The 21,354-nt window shown below is 40.7% G+C and overlaps 1 protein-coding gene across 2 annotated transcripts in view; it reads right to left on the bottom strand.

Moving 5' to 3' along the window:
* Positions 1-21,354, bottom strand: part of REPS2 (RALBP1 associated Eps domain containing 2) — a 106,811-nt gene that overhangs the window by 68,199 nt on the left and 17,258 nt on the right. Inside the window, exons 1-3 of one of the 2 annotated variants that reach the window (XM_062603737.1) lie at positions 10,602-10,836; positions 2,982-3,105; positions 110-258 (exon numbers count right to left, since the gene is read on the bottom strand). In XM_062603737.1, the coding sequence (XP_062459721.1) occupies positions 110-238 (129 nt within the window). In that variant the 5' untranslated portion in view covers positions 239-258; positions 2,982-3,105; positions 10,602-10,836. Of the gene's footprint in view, positions 1-109; positions 259-2,981; positions 3,106-10,601; positions 10,837-21,354 lie in introns of those variants that run through there. The other variant, XM_062603736.1, reaches the window with a different exon arrangement.

Below are 21,354 nucleotides of genomic sequence, written 5' to 3'. Positions count from 1 at the left end.
TTTATCTCCTGTCTAGTACTACGAAACTGAGTAAGCCCCTGTGAGTGTAATCATTGGACCCAGGAGATTGTGTAACGACATACTGGCCTGAAGGAGACAAGCCTGTTACCTGTTTGTCCCCTTCATCTGTTCTTTTGTAGGAATTTTTTTCCAAAGTTGCATGTGGAACCTGAAACTTAACTCCATGGAGTTCTGCTGGAGTCCCGTAACGTGCTTCACTGTCATTTTTCAGCGCCATAAACCGTGGCAGGGGCAATTCTTCATTAAAAGAGAGAAAAATTCAGCTGAGACTGCAGCACATTAAAAGTACTTTAAGCAGTATAGTCTTGTAAAACCAATGAAAAGTTTATCTGTAAAAGACTACTATTTATATTTTGTAACATTTGTAAGTGTGGAACTCCTGTGATTATTTTGTATCTCGATAAAAATGTGAATGTTATACAAAGCTACATTCACTAGCTTAATATATAATCTCTCCATGCAAAGAGAAAGAAATAAGCCTTGTGCACATTATTAAAGCAAGTGGCAAACTCATTTCCTGTCTTCAAAACGTTGTGTGTAATGAAAAGAATGGTTTCCCACAGAAACCGTGGGACTGATGAATTAATCAGTCAGGATCACAGTATCCTCAACACTGCCATCATAAAAGGAACAAATTCAAAATGGTAGGGTTCAGAGATCATGCCAAGGCCTGGTGAAATGACAGTGTCAAAAGGTCCCATGTTGCATCTGCTCTACAGAGCAGCAGGGGTACACTCTGTCACCCTTTAAGACAATTCGTGATTAATTTGAAGAAACACCGTTTATTTTTGTGCACAGTCACCCTGAAAGATCAGTACAATTCAAATTAACAGAATGCTCAAAACTCAGCAAAGCCATACGTTACTTGTGTAATAATTTACACCTACAGCTACTACCAGGAAGAAAAAGAACTCAATTTGGGTTGGTACATGTAACTCACCCCACTCTAAAGGCACTCATATATTTCAAGAGACAATGAAATTAGGACTGGAAGGATTTCAATAAGAGTAAGCAAGCAGGATATCAATGCCAGGACTGCAAGTACCCTTTCTCACTCAAGTCTGTGGATTATTTGCACTCCCCACTTAGAATACTGTGTGCAGTTCTGGTGTCCTCTAAGTAAGAAGGACATGGAGCTCTTGACACAAGTCCAGAGGAGGGTCACGAGGATGATCAGGGGACTGGAGCACCTCCTGTATGAAGACAGGCTGAGAAAGTTGGGGCTGTTCAGCCTGGAGAAGAGAAGGCTGCGTGGAGACCTCATAGCAGCCTTCCAGTATCTGAAGGGGGCCTACAAGGATGCTGAAGAGGGACTCTTCATTAGGGACTGTAGTGACAGGATAAGGGATAATGGATTTAAACTTATGTTTAAGGGAAAGTTCAGGTTAGATATAAGGAAGAAGTTCTTTACTGTGAGGGTGGTGAGTCACTGGAACAGATTGCCCAAAGAAGTGGTAAATGCTTCATCCCTGGCAGTATTCAAGGCCAGGTTAGACAGAGCCTGGGTCAACATGGTCTAGGGTCAGGTGTCCCTGCCCATGGCAGTGAGGTTGGAACTTGATGATCTTAAGGTCCTTTCCAACCCAAAACATTCTATGATCCTATGCTGTTATGTGTAAACAGTAAATCTCAGTTGATGTTTCTACATGAATTTGTTGGTGGTTTTTAGGGTTGGGTTCGGGGTTTTTTTGAGGATGAGGTTCAAATTAACATGCTTAACAAGGATAGCAGTGCCAAGAGAGAGTGCACAAACTGTCTGTAAGAAAAACTGACAGACAAATTCAAGCCACCCTGCTTCACCTCTGGTTTACACTCCCCTTCCAGCCAGACACTGAGCCACGTCACCTGCATCCAATGCCTTCCACTTGGTCAGGAGCCCTGCATCACAGGAGCTCAGCTCACACAGGTCTGCACATGCTTGCCAGCCTGGCTCCCCTCTCAGATGGAGGCAGACCAGGGAATCCCTTCACTGTGCTTTGTAACATAGGTGGATTTTACATTTCATTGCCCTTACAGCAGAGCAGAAACTGTGCTGTGAATAGTGACCCAACTGCAAGGCTATGATTACATCCTGCCTTTCCTACCTCCTCTCTGGTCTGGCAGCTGGTTGCATCACTGCCTTCAGCTGGATGGTGGTAAGCACTCTTGCCCAGGGCATGGCCTCATGGCATGGTTTAAATGTCTGTCTGGGATATGGGAGCTAAAGGTTCAAACCTGTTCAGGCTCAAGCCCAAGTGAAAAGCCATGTGTTTTAAAGCCTGAGCCCTGCTAAGACAAGGCATCCATCAGCAAGGCAGAGCATGCATCACCAAGGTAAAAACAGAGTTCCTGCCATTTAGCTGCTATCAAGGTTTTGCAGCTAAAAGGGACTTGCTTTCTCTCATCACTTGAATTTGATAAGCCTCTTTAAGAAGCATTTTTCCTCATCAAAAATAGTACATCTAATATTGCTGTCAAGTCACTGAGAAGAACAAAGCTGTTTCAAATTACATCTAATACACATTGTCATACCTACTGATAGGATTTTGTCACCATTACCTATTTATTTAAGCAGGATTATTTGCTAAAGCATGATGAATGTTGCAAGCTGCCCTCCACAGGGGGACCTGTGACCTGCCCACATCCGCCACAACAAGCCTCCACCCGACTCAGCAGTAAGCTCCCATTCTGGACAGCTGTCAAGATCAGAGGCTGAAGGTGAGAGAGAAACGCATCTCTAGCACTCATCAGCTGTCATTCATTCCACTCCTTTGGTGATGCTTTTTCTAGAAGGGGGTGTCATCTCAGCTTTACCACACACGTAATTCACTGAACTTTTCTACCAATCACTTAGAGAATATAACATTACCCTCTACGCATAGATATGTTAGAAGAAAAGGTTTACCACCATGGAGAGCTGACAAGCATTAAAGAAAGTAAGAAACAAGTGCAGAGTGCTGCAAGCAAAATTCGCTACTTACCATTCTTAATGCTCTCAATCCGTACTGGGAACCCTGACTGAGCTGCTGCAATTAACTTCAAAGCAATATAAAATTGAGCAGGACCAAAATAACCCACACGCTTGGCTCCACAAAGTTCGGTAATCTAAGAGAGAAGAGACACACTGTTGGTTAAATGCATTTCACTCTTCCAGAGAAGGTAAACACCTCTACATAAACAAAGAAAAAAAATAAATCTTTAAACAATGAAAAATGCTTGTTGTATTTAAAGATTTCTAATAAACATATTTGTTTCAACTCTGGACACTGCTGTTTGATCTCACTGTCCTTAGTATATCAGAGACAGGTAGGTAGTTGTTAAGCTTTTCAGAAGCACTGCTAGGCAACACTGCTATTGTGAAACAACTCATAGGTTTTCATACTACATATGATTTTCACAGCAAGTGAAATCATAACTTGTTAAGTACTCTGTCCAGTAGAACACTTCCACTGCACAAGCTATAGTATTCACAGAAAACTGTACTTAATAATAGCCCTTATAATGACAGTTCAGACAATTACTGTAACTGGAACATAAACACCACAGAAGAAATACCTCACTGCAGTGCCTGAGCAGAATATTTTTCTTTATGAAAATTAAGCTTCAGTGCTGAGACCATGTTAATTTCTATATATGCACTTCACTGCTTCACTTAGCCACCTCTATGAAGAAAACAGTTCCACATTCACACGCTCAGACAACAGCTAAACAAACAACAGCTATCAGCAGGTTTTAAATACAGGCATGAATTCTCCCACCCCTGGAGCTCCCAGATGTTCACAAACCAACCTCAGCTGGGCATTGAGGTAAGACTGAAACCCCATTCTTCACAGATGTAAAGAGAAGCCCCATATTGTTTCCCTGAAAATACACCTCGATTAGCAACATCTCTTAGTTGGCGAGGTGTGTTGCCCACACACAGAAGGACAGCAAAGCTGTGCCAGTCTTTCATGCTCTCTGGAAAATCATGTCCCAAGATACAACAACATGACAGAAACTATTCCCATGTCGTGTGTATAAACAAATAGCACACACAAACTATTTTTTTCATTTATTTCTATATGTATATATATACACACATACAGCAGCAAAATGTCACGTGAAACAATTACTAAAAAAGTTTTAGAATGGTAATTCTTACTAATGAATGAAAATTATCTTCAAGCAAACTCTTCTCTGTAGGTGGTTTCTGCTTTGCCTGAATGAGCTCTGCCTTCCTTCTCTTCCTGCAAGATTCAGAGATGCATGGCTTAATTCCTTGATCACAAGACGCATCAAGCAGCTTTCTCTTCTCTTACTGCTTGATGAAAAGGGAGACTGATTCTCTGTATGAGGACAGCTTCAATTAACTGGTGCTATTTGCCATCCCCTTTCTTCTAAATATTTTTTTTTTCTGAAGTCACTCTGGCTTTTTCTAATTATTTCTTTTTTACACCACCACCCTCCCCCATTGTTGGCCTTATTTCTTTTTGGATGGGAACACAGGGCTCTTGACATGTGACTGAGATGGATGGTGCTGAAGCACGATTAAAAATGGGAGTATGGTGGGGATGAAGAAGCAGGTGGAAGGGAACTCCTCTGATGAGAACTATGCCACATCTGGGGCATGAGAAGAAGTCACACCTCAGTGGATGACGCTACACAGACCCCAGTGTTGCAGAGGACTCCCCACTGCCACAGGGAGCAGCACTGTCCAGTGTAGGGTCCCACTGCACCAGAGGGTACCCCAACAGCAGCCTGCTGGAGTCCTGGGGCAGGAGCTGACACTACAGGTGGATGCCTGCTGAGCTGTGGGAGCACAGAATCACAGAATGCTTTGGGGTGGAAGGGATCTTAAAGATCATCCAGTTCCAACCCCCCTCCCACAGGTAGGGACACCTCCCACTGGATCAGGCTGCTCAAAGCCCCGTCCAGCCTGCCCTTGAACACTGCCAGGGATGGGGCAACCTGTTCCAGGGCCTCACCACCCTCATAGTGAAGAATTTCTCCCTTGTATCTGATCTGTATCCCCCTCTTTCAGCCTCATGCCATTACTCCTTGCCTTATCACTACATGCTCTTGTAAAAAGTCCCTCTCCAGCTTTCTTGTAGGACCCTTTAGGTACTGGAAAGCTGCTCTAAGGTCCCCCCAGAGCCTTCTCCAGGCTGACAGCCAACTCTCTCAGTCTGTCTCAGGTGTGGTGTGGCTGCCTGGCTGTGGCATGGACGTGCTGCTGAACAGCCCATCACAGTACCTGAAGTGTTTTGGGAGGGCTGGGCAGAGCATCAGCACCATTTCTAAACTCCAAAGCAGGTTCTTTCTCTTTGCCCCTGGATGCTCCTAATTCACTCTGTCCTGCTGCCTGCACTTCCCACTCCTGCATGATCCTTCCCCACCAGTGGCACTGTCTCTGCCTGACATGGTGATGTAGAGCTACAAACCGATCGGGCTTGACCCAGAACACGAAGCATACATGACAACACCACTGTGGCAGGTACATGGAAAGCCACCAGCCTGGGGTTTAGTGTGCATACCAGGAACACAAATTCAACAACCTGGGGAAAAGCGGTGAAGAAGGGGCACACCCAAGCTGAAATTCAGACTGGGTAGAGAACCCTGTTTTATTATGGGAGATGTTTGTTAAACAAAGGCCAGTACTGAATAACTGAGTTTGCAAAAGCTGGACATCCCCCTGCACCCAGGCACTCCTGTGGGGATTATGGTGCTCAACTTCTGCTTCACCCACAGACAGCGCTGGGATGGCAGCTACTGTGGCATAAAAACACCATGCAAAATCCCTGGGTGTACAAGGGGTGTACCTTAGAGTGATATTTATTAAGACTCCTTTCCTGCTATGGCATCCTATGCTTGCTGGCACAGAGCAACAGCTTCATAGTGATCTGTGTTTCCTCTCACTGGCTGCTGGAAAGAGGAAACACTTTCACACAGGGATTAGTGATGTTGTCACCTTCCTGAAAAGATACTGAGAGTTAATTTTCCATATCTTTTTCTATACTTTAAAATATTAAGGTTGCTGAATGCCATGAATGCTCTGCTTGCTTCTGATATGGAAACGGGAATATTTTATTCGGATCAAGCAGACTAAAATAATTTTATCAAGGGTACACCATCTCTCAAGAGCACAGTGCTGTTTCTCAAGCACACTTACAGCCAAACAACCTGAAACTGCCTCTCTATTCTGCTCTTTGGTGGGAACAACAGAAACATATTCTGTAGGCACAAGCTCCTCTCTGATATTTGTGCAATTAAATCCTGATCTCTTTCTTAATAGCCCAGAGAAAAAGATACAAGCTGACAAGAGTAGCCAACAATATTACCCAATTCATTGCAGGTATTCATATAGATTAATTGCAGTTACAGGCATTTACTCTTACATTTAAAGGTTTCTTGTACATTTACAGAAGAGGGTCTTGGGTCCATTCCTTCCAGACAACATTTCGTACTACTACATCAGCACCCTGCTTAAAGCTGCTAATGAGAGCAGCCCCTGTCTCCAGTGAACCCAGAGATAGGTATCAGATTAGCCTTTATCCAAATTTAATTCCTCAGAACATGCTGCGGGCTCAAATTTCCACAGCAGCTTAGACTGAATACTGCATTACTTTTTTGTTTCCCAGTTTTACCTTTTGCAGGGTCACTGCACATAGCCTCTTGATGGACAGATTACATTCAGTGATATGCAATACTGAAATTAAGCTAGTTTATGCAATATACTATTAAAAGTCTCCAAGATCCATCCAAATTAAAGGCATTGTATATGAATGTGATATGATTATTTTTTTTTCAAGCTGAAACTAGGCTCTTTTTCTAATAAAACAGAGAGCACTTTGCAACTAAGATACATGAAAACATCCCCTCAAATACAGGGGAAACATCAGTTCTGATTTCACTCAACTGGTGTTTAAAAAAAATAAATTTCTATCCTTTCCTGTTGTCAGTTTGGGTTGCATACTTTTCAGCAAACTAGCAAGGAAACTGGTATTTTCTATTTGTGTGCTGCTAAACAGACACAAATGTAAATCTAAACAAGAGAGTCTAATGAAGAACAACTGACAGTCAATATTCATTGCAGGTTTTTTTGTCTTCAGCAGAAAGCCGCAATCCTCCAGTGACAGCTGAATATTGTAGAAAAGTTTAATGAAGAACATGTTGGAAATAATTTTTCATGGTGGCAGGTTACAGATGTTGCTTGCCAAAACTAACCTCAGGATGATAAATAGTCAAAAATTGATCTATTCAATGGTTTGTGAGGCAAGAACATGATGCTGAGTGGACCAGAACCGAGTTTAAATTTACTGCAAGGTGTAACTGCTTATATAAAACAATTTCATAGGTCATTTGCCAATTATGGATAAAATTTCATTTCACACAACATGTAAAAATATTTCTCAGAGAAGGATAGAAAACTGTCATGTCTAATATTGTGTTTGCTCTCAGGCAGTCCTGGAACAGCCCCTCTCAGTTCAATGGGATTTCAGCAGGCACCCGTAAAACACACGACCATGCAGCCATAAGAAGGGGAGAAAGAGCCAGATCTAGGTGCCTGCACACTTTTCTGACAGGCCAGAAGTTCTTCTACGGTTGTAAAAATATATCCTTTCTTTTAAACAGATTACCAACTCATCAACATTAAAATTTAAAATGTAGCTATGACCTGTTTGGAAGAGTGGCTGTTTTACATTACCATTCTCCACGCAAACTTCTAATAAAAAAGCTTTAAATCTTGAGATGCTGGAAGACAAAGCAGATTTTTGTATTTATTATCCACTCACTGCTCTGCTCTATCGGCTGACAGCGAGTGTTATTTTTGTAATTGCTCCTTGAAGACATCCCACATGAAACAGCTTTTCCCAGCACAATCTGACATTGTTCCAGCTCTCCTGAGCACTCTCCAAACAAGTTTCCACTGCAGCCTCCAAAAGCACTGACCTCGCAAACACCCTGGGCAGGTCTAATTTAGATTGCAAGAGCTAAACTTCAGGAAATGAACATGAGCCTAGAGCTGAAGTATGTTTTCCTTAAGTTAAAAAAGAGGTAAAATCAGAAACAGCTATTCCACAATCCCATGGATAGGCTGAAATGACCATCCTGCAGCCTCAAGGCAAGGTTTCCAGCTGTAAGGCAAAGGCAGAGGTAGGATTTTTGCTTTTCATTTATCTGTTAACATTGCTACAGTACCCTCTGCATCTAACTGGCACAGTTTTCCCCTGTTCTGCACCCCTGTTGCTACCTGCCAAAAAGATGGTCACTGCTTGACACCTGTGGGCAAGCCCAGCCCAAAGGCACTCAAATCTGTGTAGGTTGTGAGATTCTAAAAGGAACACGTGTAAGCTGAATACATATTCAATGCACTTGGAAAGAATCACAGAGTAGTTTGAGTTGGAAGGGACCTACATAGGTCATCTGGTCCAACTCCTCTGCCATGAGCCAGGATAACTTCAACTAGCTCAAGTTGTTCAGAACCCCATCCAGCCTGGCCTCTAATGTCTCCAGGGATGACACATCCACCAACTCTTCGGCAACCTATGCCAGTATTTTACCACCCCCATTGTCAAGAATTTTGCCCTCATATCCAGCCTCAATCTCCCCTCTTTTAGTTTAAAACCATTGCCCCTTGCCCTACTGCAACAAGCCGTGCTAAAAGTCTCTCCAATCTTCCTTATAGGCCCCTTTTAAGAACTGAAAGGCCACATCACTGGCATCTAGGTTAAAGGAAAATTTCTTCTTGTACCTTTCATCTCAGCCCAACCAAAGAAAGCACAACTTTTTTACTTGTCCATTCTCAAGCCATAATGAGGTAGAAAGATTTTCCAATTCATCAACTACCGCTGTGTTTTAAAGAACATAGAATCATAGAATAGTAAGGGTTGGAAAGGACTTCCAGATCATCTAGTTCCAACTCCCCTGCCACGGGCAGGGACACCTCACACTAAACTATGTCACTCAAGGCTCTGTCCAACCTCACCTTGTGAATGCTCCATCCCTGGTAGTGTTCAGCCTCCCTGGGCAACCCATTCCAGTGCCTCACCACCCTCACAGTAAAAAACTTCTTCCTTATATCCAAACTAAACTTCCCCTGTTTAAGTTTTAACCCGTTACCCTTTATCCTTTCACTACAGTCACTGATGAAGGGTCCCTCCCAGCATGCTTAGAGGCCCCCTTCAGATACTGGAAGGCTGCTATGAGGTCTCCATGCAGCCTTCTCTTCTCCAGGCTGAACAGCCCCAACTTCCTCAGCCTGTCTTCACACAGGAGGTGCTCCTGTCCCCTGATCATCCTCGTGGCCCTCCTATGGACTTGTTCCAACAGTTCCATGTCCTTTTTATATTGAGGACACCAGAACTGCACACAATACTCCATGTGAGGTCTCACAAGAACAGAGTAGAGGGGCAGGATCACCTCCTTCGACCTGCTGGTCACGTTCCTTTTGATGCAGCCCAGGATACGGTTGGCTTTCTGGGCTGCAAGCGCACGCTGAAGCCGGCTCACGTTCAGTTTCTCACCAACCAATACCCCCAAGTCCTTCTCCTCAGGCCTGCTCTGAATCTCTTCTCTGCCCAACCTGTAGCTGTGCCTGGGATTGCTCCGACCCAGGTGTAGGACCTTGCACTTGGCATGGTTAAACTTCATGAGGTTGGCATCAGCCCACCTCACAAGCATGTCAAGGTCCCTCTGGATGGCATTCCTTCCCTCCAGTGTACCAGCCAAACCACACAGCTTGGTGTCATCGGCAAACTTGCTGAGGACGCACTCAATCCCACTGTCCATGTCACTGACAAAAATGTTGAACATGTTGAAAAGCTTCTGCCACTATTACCACTATCCACTTCTGCACACCTCCTCCTCGGCCAATGCTCTCTGGTTGACAACCAGCCTTCAAGCCACAGCTCAGACCTCAGCCATGGAGCAACGCCAGGCTCCGTTCTAGATCAACCACTCTCTCATAACTGTTTCAAAGACAAATATTTGCAGCAGTGGCTTATCAACAGCAACTTATCAACAGCTTATCTCAGAGTTGTTCATGCATCTGACCTATTTCACCTTTTTTTTATTTTTTTTAATTTGTGTTTACAGAGCTTTTGATCTGCTTGTTACAGACAAGTTTTGCTACATTCTTAAACAGGTATTTCTTTCTTAATGGATCATTGTTCAGGTATCTGTAATACTACCTGGCGCCTGTGGCTATGTATCTGTCTCTGCATTATTTAAAGCAAAACAAGAAAAAAGGCATCCTGGATCCAGGAGGATTACTGCCTGGGAAGGCAACAGGAGGAAGGGGAACATGCTGAAGCAGTTACGTATCCAGCTGTACTGAGAAGAGGCTCTGCTATGGATTAGGTTATTTAGCTCTTTTCCTTCCTATCAGTGGTATATCTGTAATGATTTATTTTTTCTGTTGTCTTGCCTTTTAAAAACAGATGGTTTATCCATTTTAGACTTTTTTAAACATCACCTGAAGTGCTTACTAGAAATCTAGCTATTTTGAGCAAGCAGGATTCCAACAGCCAAAAAAAAAAAGGCATTTAGAACAGCATAGCTTAAGGCATGAGACAGCACATATACAGTAAATTTTTAAAGACCTAACTACAAAACGCTCTCACCGTTTCAGCTGTGCATGATCATAGCTTTACACTGAAAACCACCACAGTTTTAAATTGCAAGGCATGCTCCTGATCAACTGCCAAAGCATAGCAACTTCAGTTAACATAGCAGTAAAAGCAGCAGACACCAACCATATCTGTCAGGAAAATCTTGCTGATAGCCCTGCCAGGGTTTCCCCAGATTCCCTCCTCTGGAACTACCCAGAACCATTTACATCCATGTGCCACATGTTTGTACATCCAGCATGAAGCACTTCAGGAACAGGGAAGCATTCTTCAAGCAGCCCCAAGCAGAACGCTCTATGCCAACACAAAGAACTACAAGGCTTGTAATTCAGTGCACACTTGTGCACACACATATGCACAGTCCCAGATAGAATCACATGAAACAAACACCAAAACCATTTTCAAACAACTCTTGAGTCTCACAGTGAAGCTTAATAGCAAAAGTATTTTATATACTAGAAAAACTTGATTACTGTGCAGCGGTTAAACCCCCCAAAAGTACAAACACAAATGTTTCCACTCAGCGGAGCCTTGCAAGCAAGCAGGGCAGGAGCAGGGCACTCATGCTCAGTCAGTGCAAAGGTCTTCCAAGTCCTCTCTCTTGCACAACAGCCAGATGCAGATGCCTACAGAAACTCAAGCACATGAATCATGCGGTACTTGTCTTCAAGTAGGAAGACTGACAATGCCAGCATACCACAAAATACTGATCTGAACTGCACAGGTACCAGGACATGTGAGTCAGCACTGTTAATCAAAATATTTCATTTATTGAGTGTTGGTTAGAAAAATGCTGCCAGGGACTAAAGGCTGCTGATGCATGCTAATATTCATAAGCACTGAAGTACAGATGAAAGAAATCCCATCTCCTACACTCAACCTTTCATCTTTAATATGCAAATGTTAATGAATCTTTTATCAGCATGTGACATGGAAAAGGTGGACACTTTCATCTAAGGTCAATCTTACTGGGAGGTTTAAGAACTACTGAGGAATTCCTGACAGTCTCCACACCAAATAAATTATTCTCATGATAGCACTGCCTACAGAATTAGGTCAGAGGTTGTTATATACATTGCTGGTACTTCACTCTGTCTTTCCTTTGAAAGAAAAGCCTAGTATCATCATCATCCTCACTAAACACATGCCTTTAAGAGTGTGTAAAAAGCCTGCAGGAGTGAAAGTAAATTGTTTTCAAAACCTCCTTGCCTTTTTCTTCTCGCTATTGGGAAAATGAATGCCCCAAGAACAGCATTCATCCACCTGAAATTGTTCTAGGTGTGTTTCATGTTCACTAGTTTCTCTCAAACCCATATAAAAAACTCCCTGCGTCAATAAATACAGCTTGTGTCAATAAATTTGTATAGGGTGAAATTTTAATAAAGTTTATAACACTTGGAACTCAAAAATTAGAAGTCTGAAAACAGGTTACTCCAGATTTTAGAACTCAGCATAATGATATCAACCAGCAGTACGGATTTTTATATTATTATGAGTCCACTTATTCACTGAACTGCTTTACATTCTTTGTAGATAATCAGTTCCTTAGCATCTGGATATGGAAACGCAGATTTTCAGCAGGTCACTCTGAAACACTGCCCACACAGCCTTGCCAAAGTCACTATTAAGACCTGAAACCCCATGAAAATCTGCAGAGTACACAGAACTGGGTTATGGATGTTTTATCTGCTTTTCAAATCCTACTGAAGAAGCAGGGGAGCAAGCAAAATGTCCCAAGTAAAATGGCAAGTACAGAGCTGTCACACTGCCCCATCCATACAAGTAAATTGCAGGAAGCATTCACAGGACTTGTCTGAATTTCTCCTGATGCAATCCCCTGCTAAGAACATTTCATTCTCTTGGATGTGAGACATGAGTTTCATAAAGTCCATCCTATAGATGGTTAATACCAGACATTTGATATGTTGCAAATATGCTTCTTTAAAGGCACTAGTCATTCCAAGGATTTCTGTTTATTTTCCTGCTCACCTCTTCTCTTCCAAGAACATATCTAGGGATATAACAGAGAGAAGGTCCAGGACATTACGGAAGAGAACCCACGCCCTCAAACTCCTGCCCGCTTTGCAGAGACATTACCCTGAACTCCCTTAACCCACAAACAACTGACACTGGAAGGAGAGCTTGATGGAAGCACGATATAACTATCCCACACTGGAATTTTAACAGGGCTGGCACTAGGCCAACCAAAATACACATCTGTTCCTAAAACTTTCATTTTCTAAGGGCTGAAATGAAAGTAGTATGGAAACCTTACTACTTGTGACAGTGAATGGAGAGATCTTCAGCACAGAAGATGCAACAGCACCCAGTAGGAAAGAAAATACTGGATGATCACAAACATTAAAGCACAACACTATTTTTATCAAGGGACAGATTTTAGGGAAAAGTAGCATATTCTTGTGGTTTTAGCATTTTAGATCACTTCAGCAACCAAGCTGTTAATTACCTCAAGGAATACTTTCCACAAGCAGTATATACATTAGCACATTTTCATTTTGAGAGTCATTTTTAGTGACTTAAAAAGTGGCAGTCATTTATAAGCTTAAATTCATTACTTAAAATGACATTATTAACTCAAATGTGTATCAATATACTTATTTTTTAATATCTATTCAAAACACTGTCTATAGATACAAGACTAAAATTAAATGGAACTTGAAGATCAGCCTTAACAACCAGACTTTTGCTGGAAAGGTTTCTGCAATCTGTCCAAGCCTTTTTTATAAATGGAAGAATGGTCTCTCCATTGCTGCAGTTCAGATATGGATTAAAAAGCATACCCTGAGTTTAAAATAAATAAATTGAAAATACTGAGGTTTTATAATGGAGCATGAAGACATTTATAATGCAGGACTTTCCTAGCCTTCTTAAAAACACTTGACTGAATCTTGCAGTTTTTTATTTATACAGATAATGCTTATCCTACCTTTTGTCAAATTTCAGTCTCTTAACAGCACCCCGTGGACTGAGAAACCAATTATTCTTCTGGAAAAAAATCTCTACTGGTTTGGATTGAAGTAATTTTTGTTGAAGTCAAAACTCAGTTTGAGTATTACTCATACAAAACAAGTATTACAGAAAAATCCACTTTATTTACATGCATCATGAAGTGTTAAGACTGGATTTACCTTACCCTCTGAAGAAGCTAACATCAACTCTTTGTTCAACTTATTCTTCAATAAATGAGCTAACTTACAACGTTCAGCAACATAATTCCATTTTGTTCTCATGTTAAAACATCATCATAAAAAGCTTCAGTGTGAATAACACAGTTTGTGAAAATACCTCCCTACCACCCATAAGGAAGTTCACCAAGCACACCTAAGGACCACAAAATAACTTGAAATGGCTGAAAGTGACAAGCTTTGAGTTTAGTAGTAAGGAGATAACATCTGTGGACATGCTGTAAGGTTTTATGAATAGACAATCAAAATATCCTCTCAAATTCAGAGACTCTTTCAGCACCTAAGGAAAAAAAATGGAAACAACTACTTGATAAATGGTGAAGTCAAAGTACATTGAAGAAAATGGGCAGAAAGGCATGTAATCTGCTTTGTGAATGTATAAAGATTAAGTGCTATCAGAAGTCTCTTTTGATACTTCTAATGTTGAATTCAAGTGAAGGCTACACAAAATAATGGAGCTTTTCAGTCAAATTTTTCTTTTCTCATTCAATGGTAGCGTTTTAAGACCTCATTCTGTCCAAGTACACTGCATTGCTAGGGGTGAATCTTGAAAAACAAAGCTATTTTAACTTGCCATCACCACTGAGAGGTCAACAGGACTGCCTACAGACAGTACCGCAGTATGCTTCTGCTGCCTCTACAACAGCTGCCTTATTATTTCCACATTTCTTTGCAACTACAACAAGGAAATACTTCAGGAGTTTCACCCTCAGATGCTATGCCAGGATAACTTTACGATGTGTTCCATTTGTAGGCGTTTTCACAGCTGAAAGCATACCAAGAGCAACCGAGAGCAAACCTTGTGACAATTACTGTGATCTTTACATACCTATGCAAAAACATTTCTCTACTTATTTTGGAAGATGAACTGCCTTTTCTTCTCAGTGAGTGCACTTTAACTTGTTGATGGGATGCAAACCCTCCAGCCACTATTGCAGTCCTGCTGCACCCAGTCACGCACCTCAGCCAAATTAGATGTAAATAAAGAATTCATTTCGGATCATAATCAAACAAGGCACCTCACTCATCTCTGATTAAAATCAAAAAACGCACCTCACTATACCCCTCTACACAGGCACAAGACACTTGGATGCTGACCCCCACAGGCCATGTTTTAACTTATAGTACCTCTGTGGAACCAAATTGGTTGCAGATGACAAGAGATCAAACACAGAACATACCTGAAGTTGACCACAAAGATTACAGTAAAACATCTAATGTTTACAGTTTTACATTTCAGTGACAGCTCAAATTATTACAGTACAAGGCCTGTGAGGAAATTAAGAATCTTTTAGCTTTGAAGTTTCTGCGTAAACATGGATTTCTGCTGTGTAAGATCTAGTACACAGGATTTTACGCCAAATAATAAGGTAGTCTGGGAAACTAAAAAGCCACAGGCAGACATGGCTCAGAGTCACTCCAGCCACTGGGAGAGGTAGTAATCAAAACTCCCCACTCGGCAATCATCAGTATTTTACCTCATTTTGGCCAAGATCTTCTGGTCATGAGCAGCAGTAGCACAGCAGACTGACTGCAAGCATATTGAGCCATCCTTCAGGTTTCCTCCCACAAGCTCTTACAAAATCCCTGTCCAAAGCTCAAGAGACACCCAGTTCTCCATCCTTCTCTGCCAGTACTGGAGCCTTTCCCCAACACCTTCAGCAGCTCAGGGGACAAGCAGCAGGGCAGTACCCCGATGTGCCTGTCTGGCTGCCAACCTTCCCCCTCCTGGGCTCACACCCCTGAGTGAGGGTTTTCAGAGCAGTACTTAAAGTCCCTCATTTTGTATGTAAGCATGCAAACAAAGGGCTAGACAAAGAGTTAAAGCAAATGTTGCTCTAAAAAAAACCAAAACAAACAAAGCATGCAATTGATTGATTCAGCTCTCCCATGACTTTTGGGACAAAGGGGGACATAAGCAGGCTCCTAAAGCACCTCCCAGCACTTCCATGCACAAGGCATTCCCAGGGCATGCATGTGGGAAACATGCAAAGACCCCACCAAAATACAGTAACCTAAACCCAACAGGGGACTGATATATAGCAGAGCTGGCCAAAAAAAAACACAGCAGCAAAGTTATTAGCTGCAAGCTTCTGGATTTCACTGCAGAAAGCCTGGTGCATGGATTAAAGCAGGATGGCCTCTCCAATAGAAGACTGCTCATAGCAAGTTTTTTCTACAAGACAAAACTCAAGTTAATCCCTCTGCATTTGTTTTCAGTAGGCCTTGGTTCCAGTAAATAAAAGAATAAAGCTTTGCTTATACGTTAATGCTTAACATAATTAGTGTCATTCACTTTGTATCACAAGATTTTTTTAACTCGGGACAGTGCAACATAGATGAGTGCTTAAATATTCAGTACAGCAACACTGCTTGTTTCCATTTCCTTTCCTCCCAAATCTTTAATTGCTTAAGACAACTGAAAGACCTAAATATCACGATATGCAAAACCAAATAATACACCACTCACAAAACACAGCTGTCTTGCAAAACCTTCCATAGCATTACACAAATAATACATCATTATTCAGCATTAACTTTTAGCAATACAGGTTTAAAGATATAGCAAACTATTTAGAAAAAAAAATATTTTTTTTTTTAATGCAAACCCACTTGAAAAAATCAAAATCTGTACATTAAAAAAAAAGAGAGAGAGAGACCAAGAGTCACACAGGGTGCTTTATGTCTTTTGCAAAGTCCCAAAGGGAGCAGTTGATGGAACTTGTTTTCCAAGTCTTGGTAGCAGGGTGAAGATCTGTGCAATTTAAAATTAATTGATGTGTTATTAGGAGCATTGCCCTCAACTGAAATAGCCATAATTCACTGACAGAGAGGTAAGTCTGGAGTGGAATTCTGTAAAATGATTTTCTAACCACCAGGTCAGTTGCAATTTGAGTGGAACACCTGAGGCCGGTTCACTCTGGAAAGACAAAAGTCACTAATGGCACAGCCTATTTTTCATCTATCACAGATGCTGCATGATCCATCACACATCACTGCTGCAGCAATTTCTGCTCAACCTTTCTCCCCCATCCTCAGCTAAAGATAACAATAGCATAATCTGCGCTTGTGTCAAAACTGCTTTGGACTTCTAAGACTTCAATCAAATACTGAAAGTATATCTCTAACAGCCCCTTCTCCACACAGGATATCTGCTGCACTGCACCAGGGAGCTGCACAGGCTTGCACAGCTGAGGGTAGCAACCCAATGCCTGAAATTTGCAATAGATATGCAAATCTCTGTTTAATTTCTAAGTTCTGGCCCAACTTCCAACAAACATTTGTGGCTCAAAATAGCAAATTAATGCATTAGAACTTAACACATTGGGCAAAGACTGCTGATTTATTTGACTCTGATGAGATGGGTAAAATGGAAAGTGAACTATGGCTGGTATTGCATACTTATTTCAGATCTCCAAAGGCACTAATGATCATGGCAGGAGACATATACTACTATCTGCAAAGCAAGAAGGAAGTGTTCAATGAAATCTTACTGATTTTCATCTAGTAGCAGAAACCCCACACACTGATTTTAAGAAAAATTTTTCACTTTTTTTTTTTTTTTTTTTTTTTTAACAAAATATTACGACTGTTTCCAAAATAATTCCTATGTCTGTGCTTCCTCCTCCTACACATTCACAAGTAACATTTTCCCATTTTTGCACTAAGCAAATGAAAGCTTCTATCCCTGTCTCTCATTTCCACAAGCCAATTTTATAAGAATATAAACATGAGCATTTGTGACCCAGGTCTCATTTCACAAAAGGCACATGAGCCAGCACTTATCTTTAAGCCTGCAAGAAATCCTGCTGCAATCAAATGGGACAATTCACAAAGCCAGCATCACCGATGTTTGAATAATATCCAAAAACAGGGCTGTAAATCTCCACCTGCCTTAGAAAGACAGCTCTGAGCTTCTTTTCACAAACCCTGTTGATCTGTAAACTTGATATCTACAGTCTGCTCTCATAATGGCTATATTAAGCACTTATTTAGCACTGGTCCATTGTTCAAGGAAAAGGAGCTCAGCAGAGACAGCAGAGGGATGCACTGGGAAAGGGTGGCCACGTACCAGTTCCACCCATGGCGCCACCAAAACACCTTCTCCTGCTCTTGCACATAGTGAACTGTGTAAGGAGAGCTCACAAGGTATTTGAAATTCTCAAATTATTCAGAGTTTCTCATTTCTTCAGTCACAATGCAACAACTAACATGCTTATTTTAATATAACTCCATTATTAGGACTAATCGCACAGCAGGCAAGGTATTTAAAAATATTAGCTGTGAGGCTTTTATGACTCTTTCACAGGACTTTCTGGAGTTAATCTAGAAAAAACAAAAAGACATCTGTACACATTCCTATATATTAAAATAAAAAGGATTTGTAAAAGACATGCAGCTTTTCTAAATACCTCTTAATTTTTAGCATTACTTTGCTCCAGCCTATGCACCAGGACAGTGAATGAACAATTCAGCAATCATTTTTCAATTGCTTTATTTTCTTCCTTGTTCTTTAATACTGGGAAGCTTCACATTTAGCAGAAGTCTTCAGACAAATTATTGCTTTATGTAAATGAAAGCTAGATACCAAAAAAACAAGCCTGAATTGCATGCCAATTCACGTCTTAAAGGCAGCCTCTCTTCCTTCTTCTAACCCTCTGCCTTACACTTTGCGCAATACCTGCACTAAATGAAACAGGAATCCTGCAGAGAAAACAGTTTATCTTGCAATTAAACCCTACAACGCGTTCACAAAAGGGGGCCAAAGTGCAAAAGCTTTATTAAGAGCAAAACCACAGAACACTTTTAATAAATCTATATTTTAGTAAGCACATACTCTTTGTATGACTGGGCTAGAAATTCTTTTCTTCTCTAAGAGCTGTACAATTCAAAAATCTTCTCTGAGATTCACATTAAACAGCCCCATGAAAATTCACTAGGAAAGCTCATGAGCTGAAAACCCCCAAGTTTTTTAACTGCTTTGTTAGTTTGAAGCCTGAGAATAAGCAAAAGCAGTAGTACTTAACAAATATATACTCTTGCCCCTATTTTCCTTGCCTAAACCACTTAAATTCCTGAGAGTGCAGGAACCGCTTAAGCTTTTAATTCCATCAGTGCTTTTGCACAGGAATCTGTTGGCTTAGTAGACTTACAACAAGCACTTTGTTAAGCATGAGAAGCAAGATACAGGTAACGTCCTATCCCCAACAGTTGCCTACACTCTGGTCCCACCTAACAAATGCTGCTCTACCTACCTGGCTGCTGCCCGGCAAGGGTGTTGCCACAGAAATTGCCTTCAACTTGGGATGAAGTTTTATTTTACCATGAGAAGTTAAATTTCAGATGTTCTTAAACCACAACAGCAGCTTACAGAAAGCAAGAAAAATAGAAAAGAAAAATATTTAAATAAGACAGAACAGACATTAGTGCTGCATTTCCTCACTTGAAATCTTTCAACTGCGGCTTAGTTTAATTTTCCTGTTGAAACTAGGTCAAAACACAGGAGTATTTTTTCCACTTGTGTGAATACTTAAATTTAGACTGCATTTCATCATTGGTATTGGGTTAGGCTGAAGGGAGGAAAGAAGGGGAAAAGAGTTAAGATATTGTTGTTTGGAGTTTTTTTGCCATACAAGCGCCTGTGGCTTGCACAGGAACAGGGAAGAAATGCCAGTTTTACACTTTTCTCCTGTATTACCCATCCACAGAGTAACCAAAAAAGTTCCTCTATCCATGACCTGCTTCTCGCCACAGCTATAGGCTCACTGCTGAGCACAAACAGGAGTTTTGTCTGTCTTCAACTTCTTTGCCATGCTAACTTTCTAAGAAAATTGTTCTACAACACATGTACAAAGCATATTCAGGCTCTAGAAACAACAATAGTTTCAAGCAGAAAAAATTTCAATGCTTCTACCCAGAAGCACTTTTTCTTCTGTAAACAAACCACTGTATACATATTTCATAACATTACCCATTTGAAAGACTCAGATTTTATGGAAAATATTGCACCAAGGTAAAATCATTTTTAAAATAATCTGTGCTATGATTTTAGTTCTGGATTAAAACAACTTGCCTGCTCCAACAAGACAATTAAGTACAGCCTTGTGCATTACACAGTTAAAAAATATTAAAAAAAATATTAAAAAAAATAAAAAAAGAGTTTCTAATTCTCTGAAAAGTTTCTGGTGAGTACAAAGTCTTGAAGTACTGGGGACAGAGGGAGCCTTTCCTCAACATGTATCATAGAATCACAGAATGGTTTGGGTTGGAAAGGACCATAATATCACCTAGCTCCAAACCCCCTGCCATGGCCAGGGACACCTTCCACTAGACCAGGATGCATGGCAGATATACTGCATAAACTCACTACAACTTCAAAACCACATTTGTGATTGATGTCACAAATAATTCTGAATCTCTGCATGGTACATACCTTACTAGCTCTAAGGAGGTATTTAATACTGACAGATAAAATATAGCTTTGAGGAACTGTATGCCTGTACATTCAGGTGATCTTTAGATATATACAAAACAAGGATGATTTTAATTCTGACTAATGATGACAAATTGTGCTACCTTTTTCTCACAAATAAACAGTGAGAAATATATCAACCTGCTGTTTACTTTTATCTTTCTATGCAAACCAGAATGGAAAAAATGTGACAACTGTAAATGCTCCATTAAAGAGCAAAATCAAGCAAAATACCACAAAAATAATATTTAAACTTTGGGTACCACAATTAAAAAAAAAAAAAAAAAAAAATTGCTCAGAAAAATAACTCTGATTCCTTAAAATCGACCTGCCCTTTTAGAAACCTATTTGCTTACCTGTACTTTTCATTCTTCCAGATTCAGAATGTGGAAAACCCTTTGCTCACAACAAGTCATGCAAAAATGATTCAATTAAATACAGTTTATAATAGAAAATATTTGTATTTTGTACCTTTTTTTTAATGTCACGATATTTGGGCACCATACCCTTGTGTCTTTGTTTTCAAATCCCTCAGAACTGCTTTCATAATAATAATTCACACAACACTGAAAATCTTTGGCACCATACTTCAATGTCAAAAGGAATTAATTCAAACTGAAAAAATACAAAACCTTTTGTCCTTTTAAAAAAGAAATTTTAATATGGTATATAACTGTATTTACTGCACATCAAGAGTACAAATTTAATTCAGATTGCTTAAGAATACCAGATTTCTATTTTTTCCTGGCCTGCTATAAAAGCTGGAGGAATTTCCACGGCGTATTAACCTTAAAAATCTTGACACTCCCCAGCAGGAAATTGAATTTCTACAAAAACTTTGGGAAGGATTTGACTTGGATTCCTGCACAAGGTATTTACAGCCTCTTTAGGTCCAAACGTACAACACAGCCCACAGATGAGAGTGCAGCATATAAAAAACAACACATTGAACAAGTTGGTGCCAAACAAAACTGTAGCGCATAGAGGAACACAATTCAAGAGTTTAATATTTTTTTCTAAGTCTCCTTATAAAACATCCTCTAATGAAATAATTTTCACAGTAACTGCG

This window comes from Pezoporus occidentalis, unplaced genomic scaffold (assembly GCF_034315485.1).
Source record: "Pezoporus occidentalis ecotype Australia unplaced genomic scaffold, CSIRO_AGI_Poc_V1 ctg81, whole genome shotgun sequence".
In the NCBI taxonomy this organism is placed as follows: domain Eukaryota; kingdom Metazoa; phylum Chordata; class Aves; order Psittaciformes; family Psittacidae; genus Pezoporus; species Pezoporus occidentalis.
The sequence above is the reverse complement of the archived record's forward strand: the minus strand, read 5'-3'. Positions and strand labels throughout refer to the sequence as shown.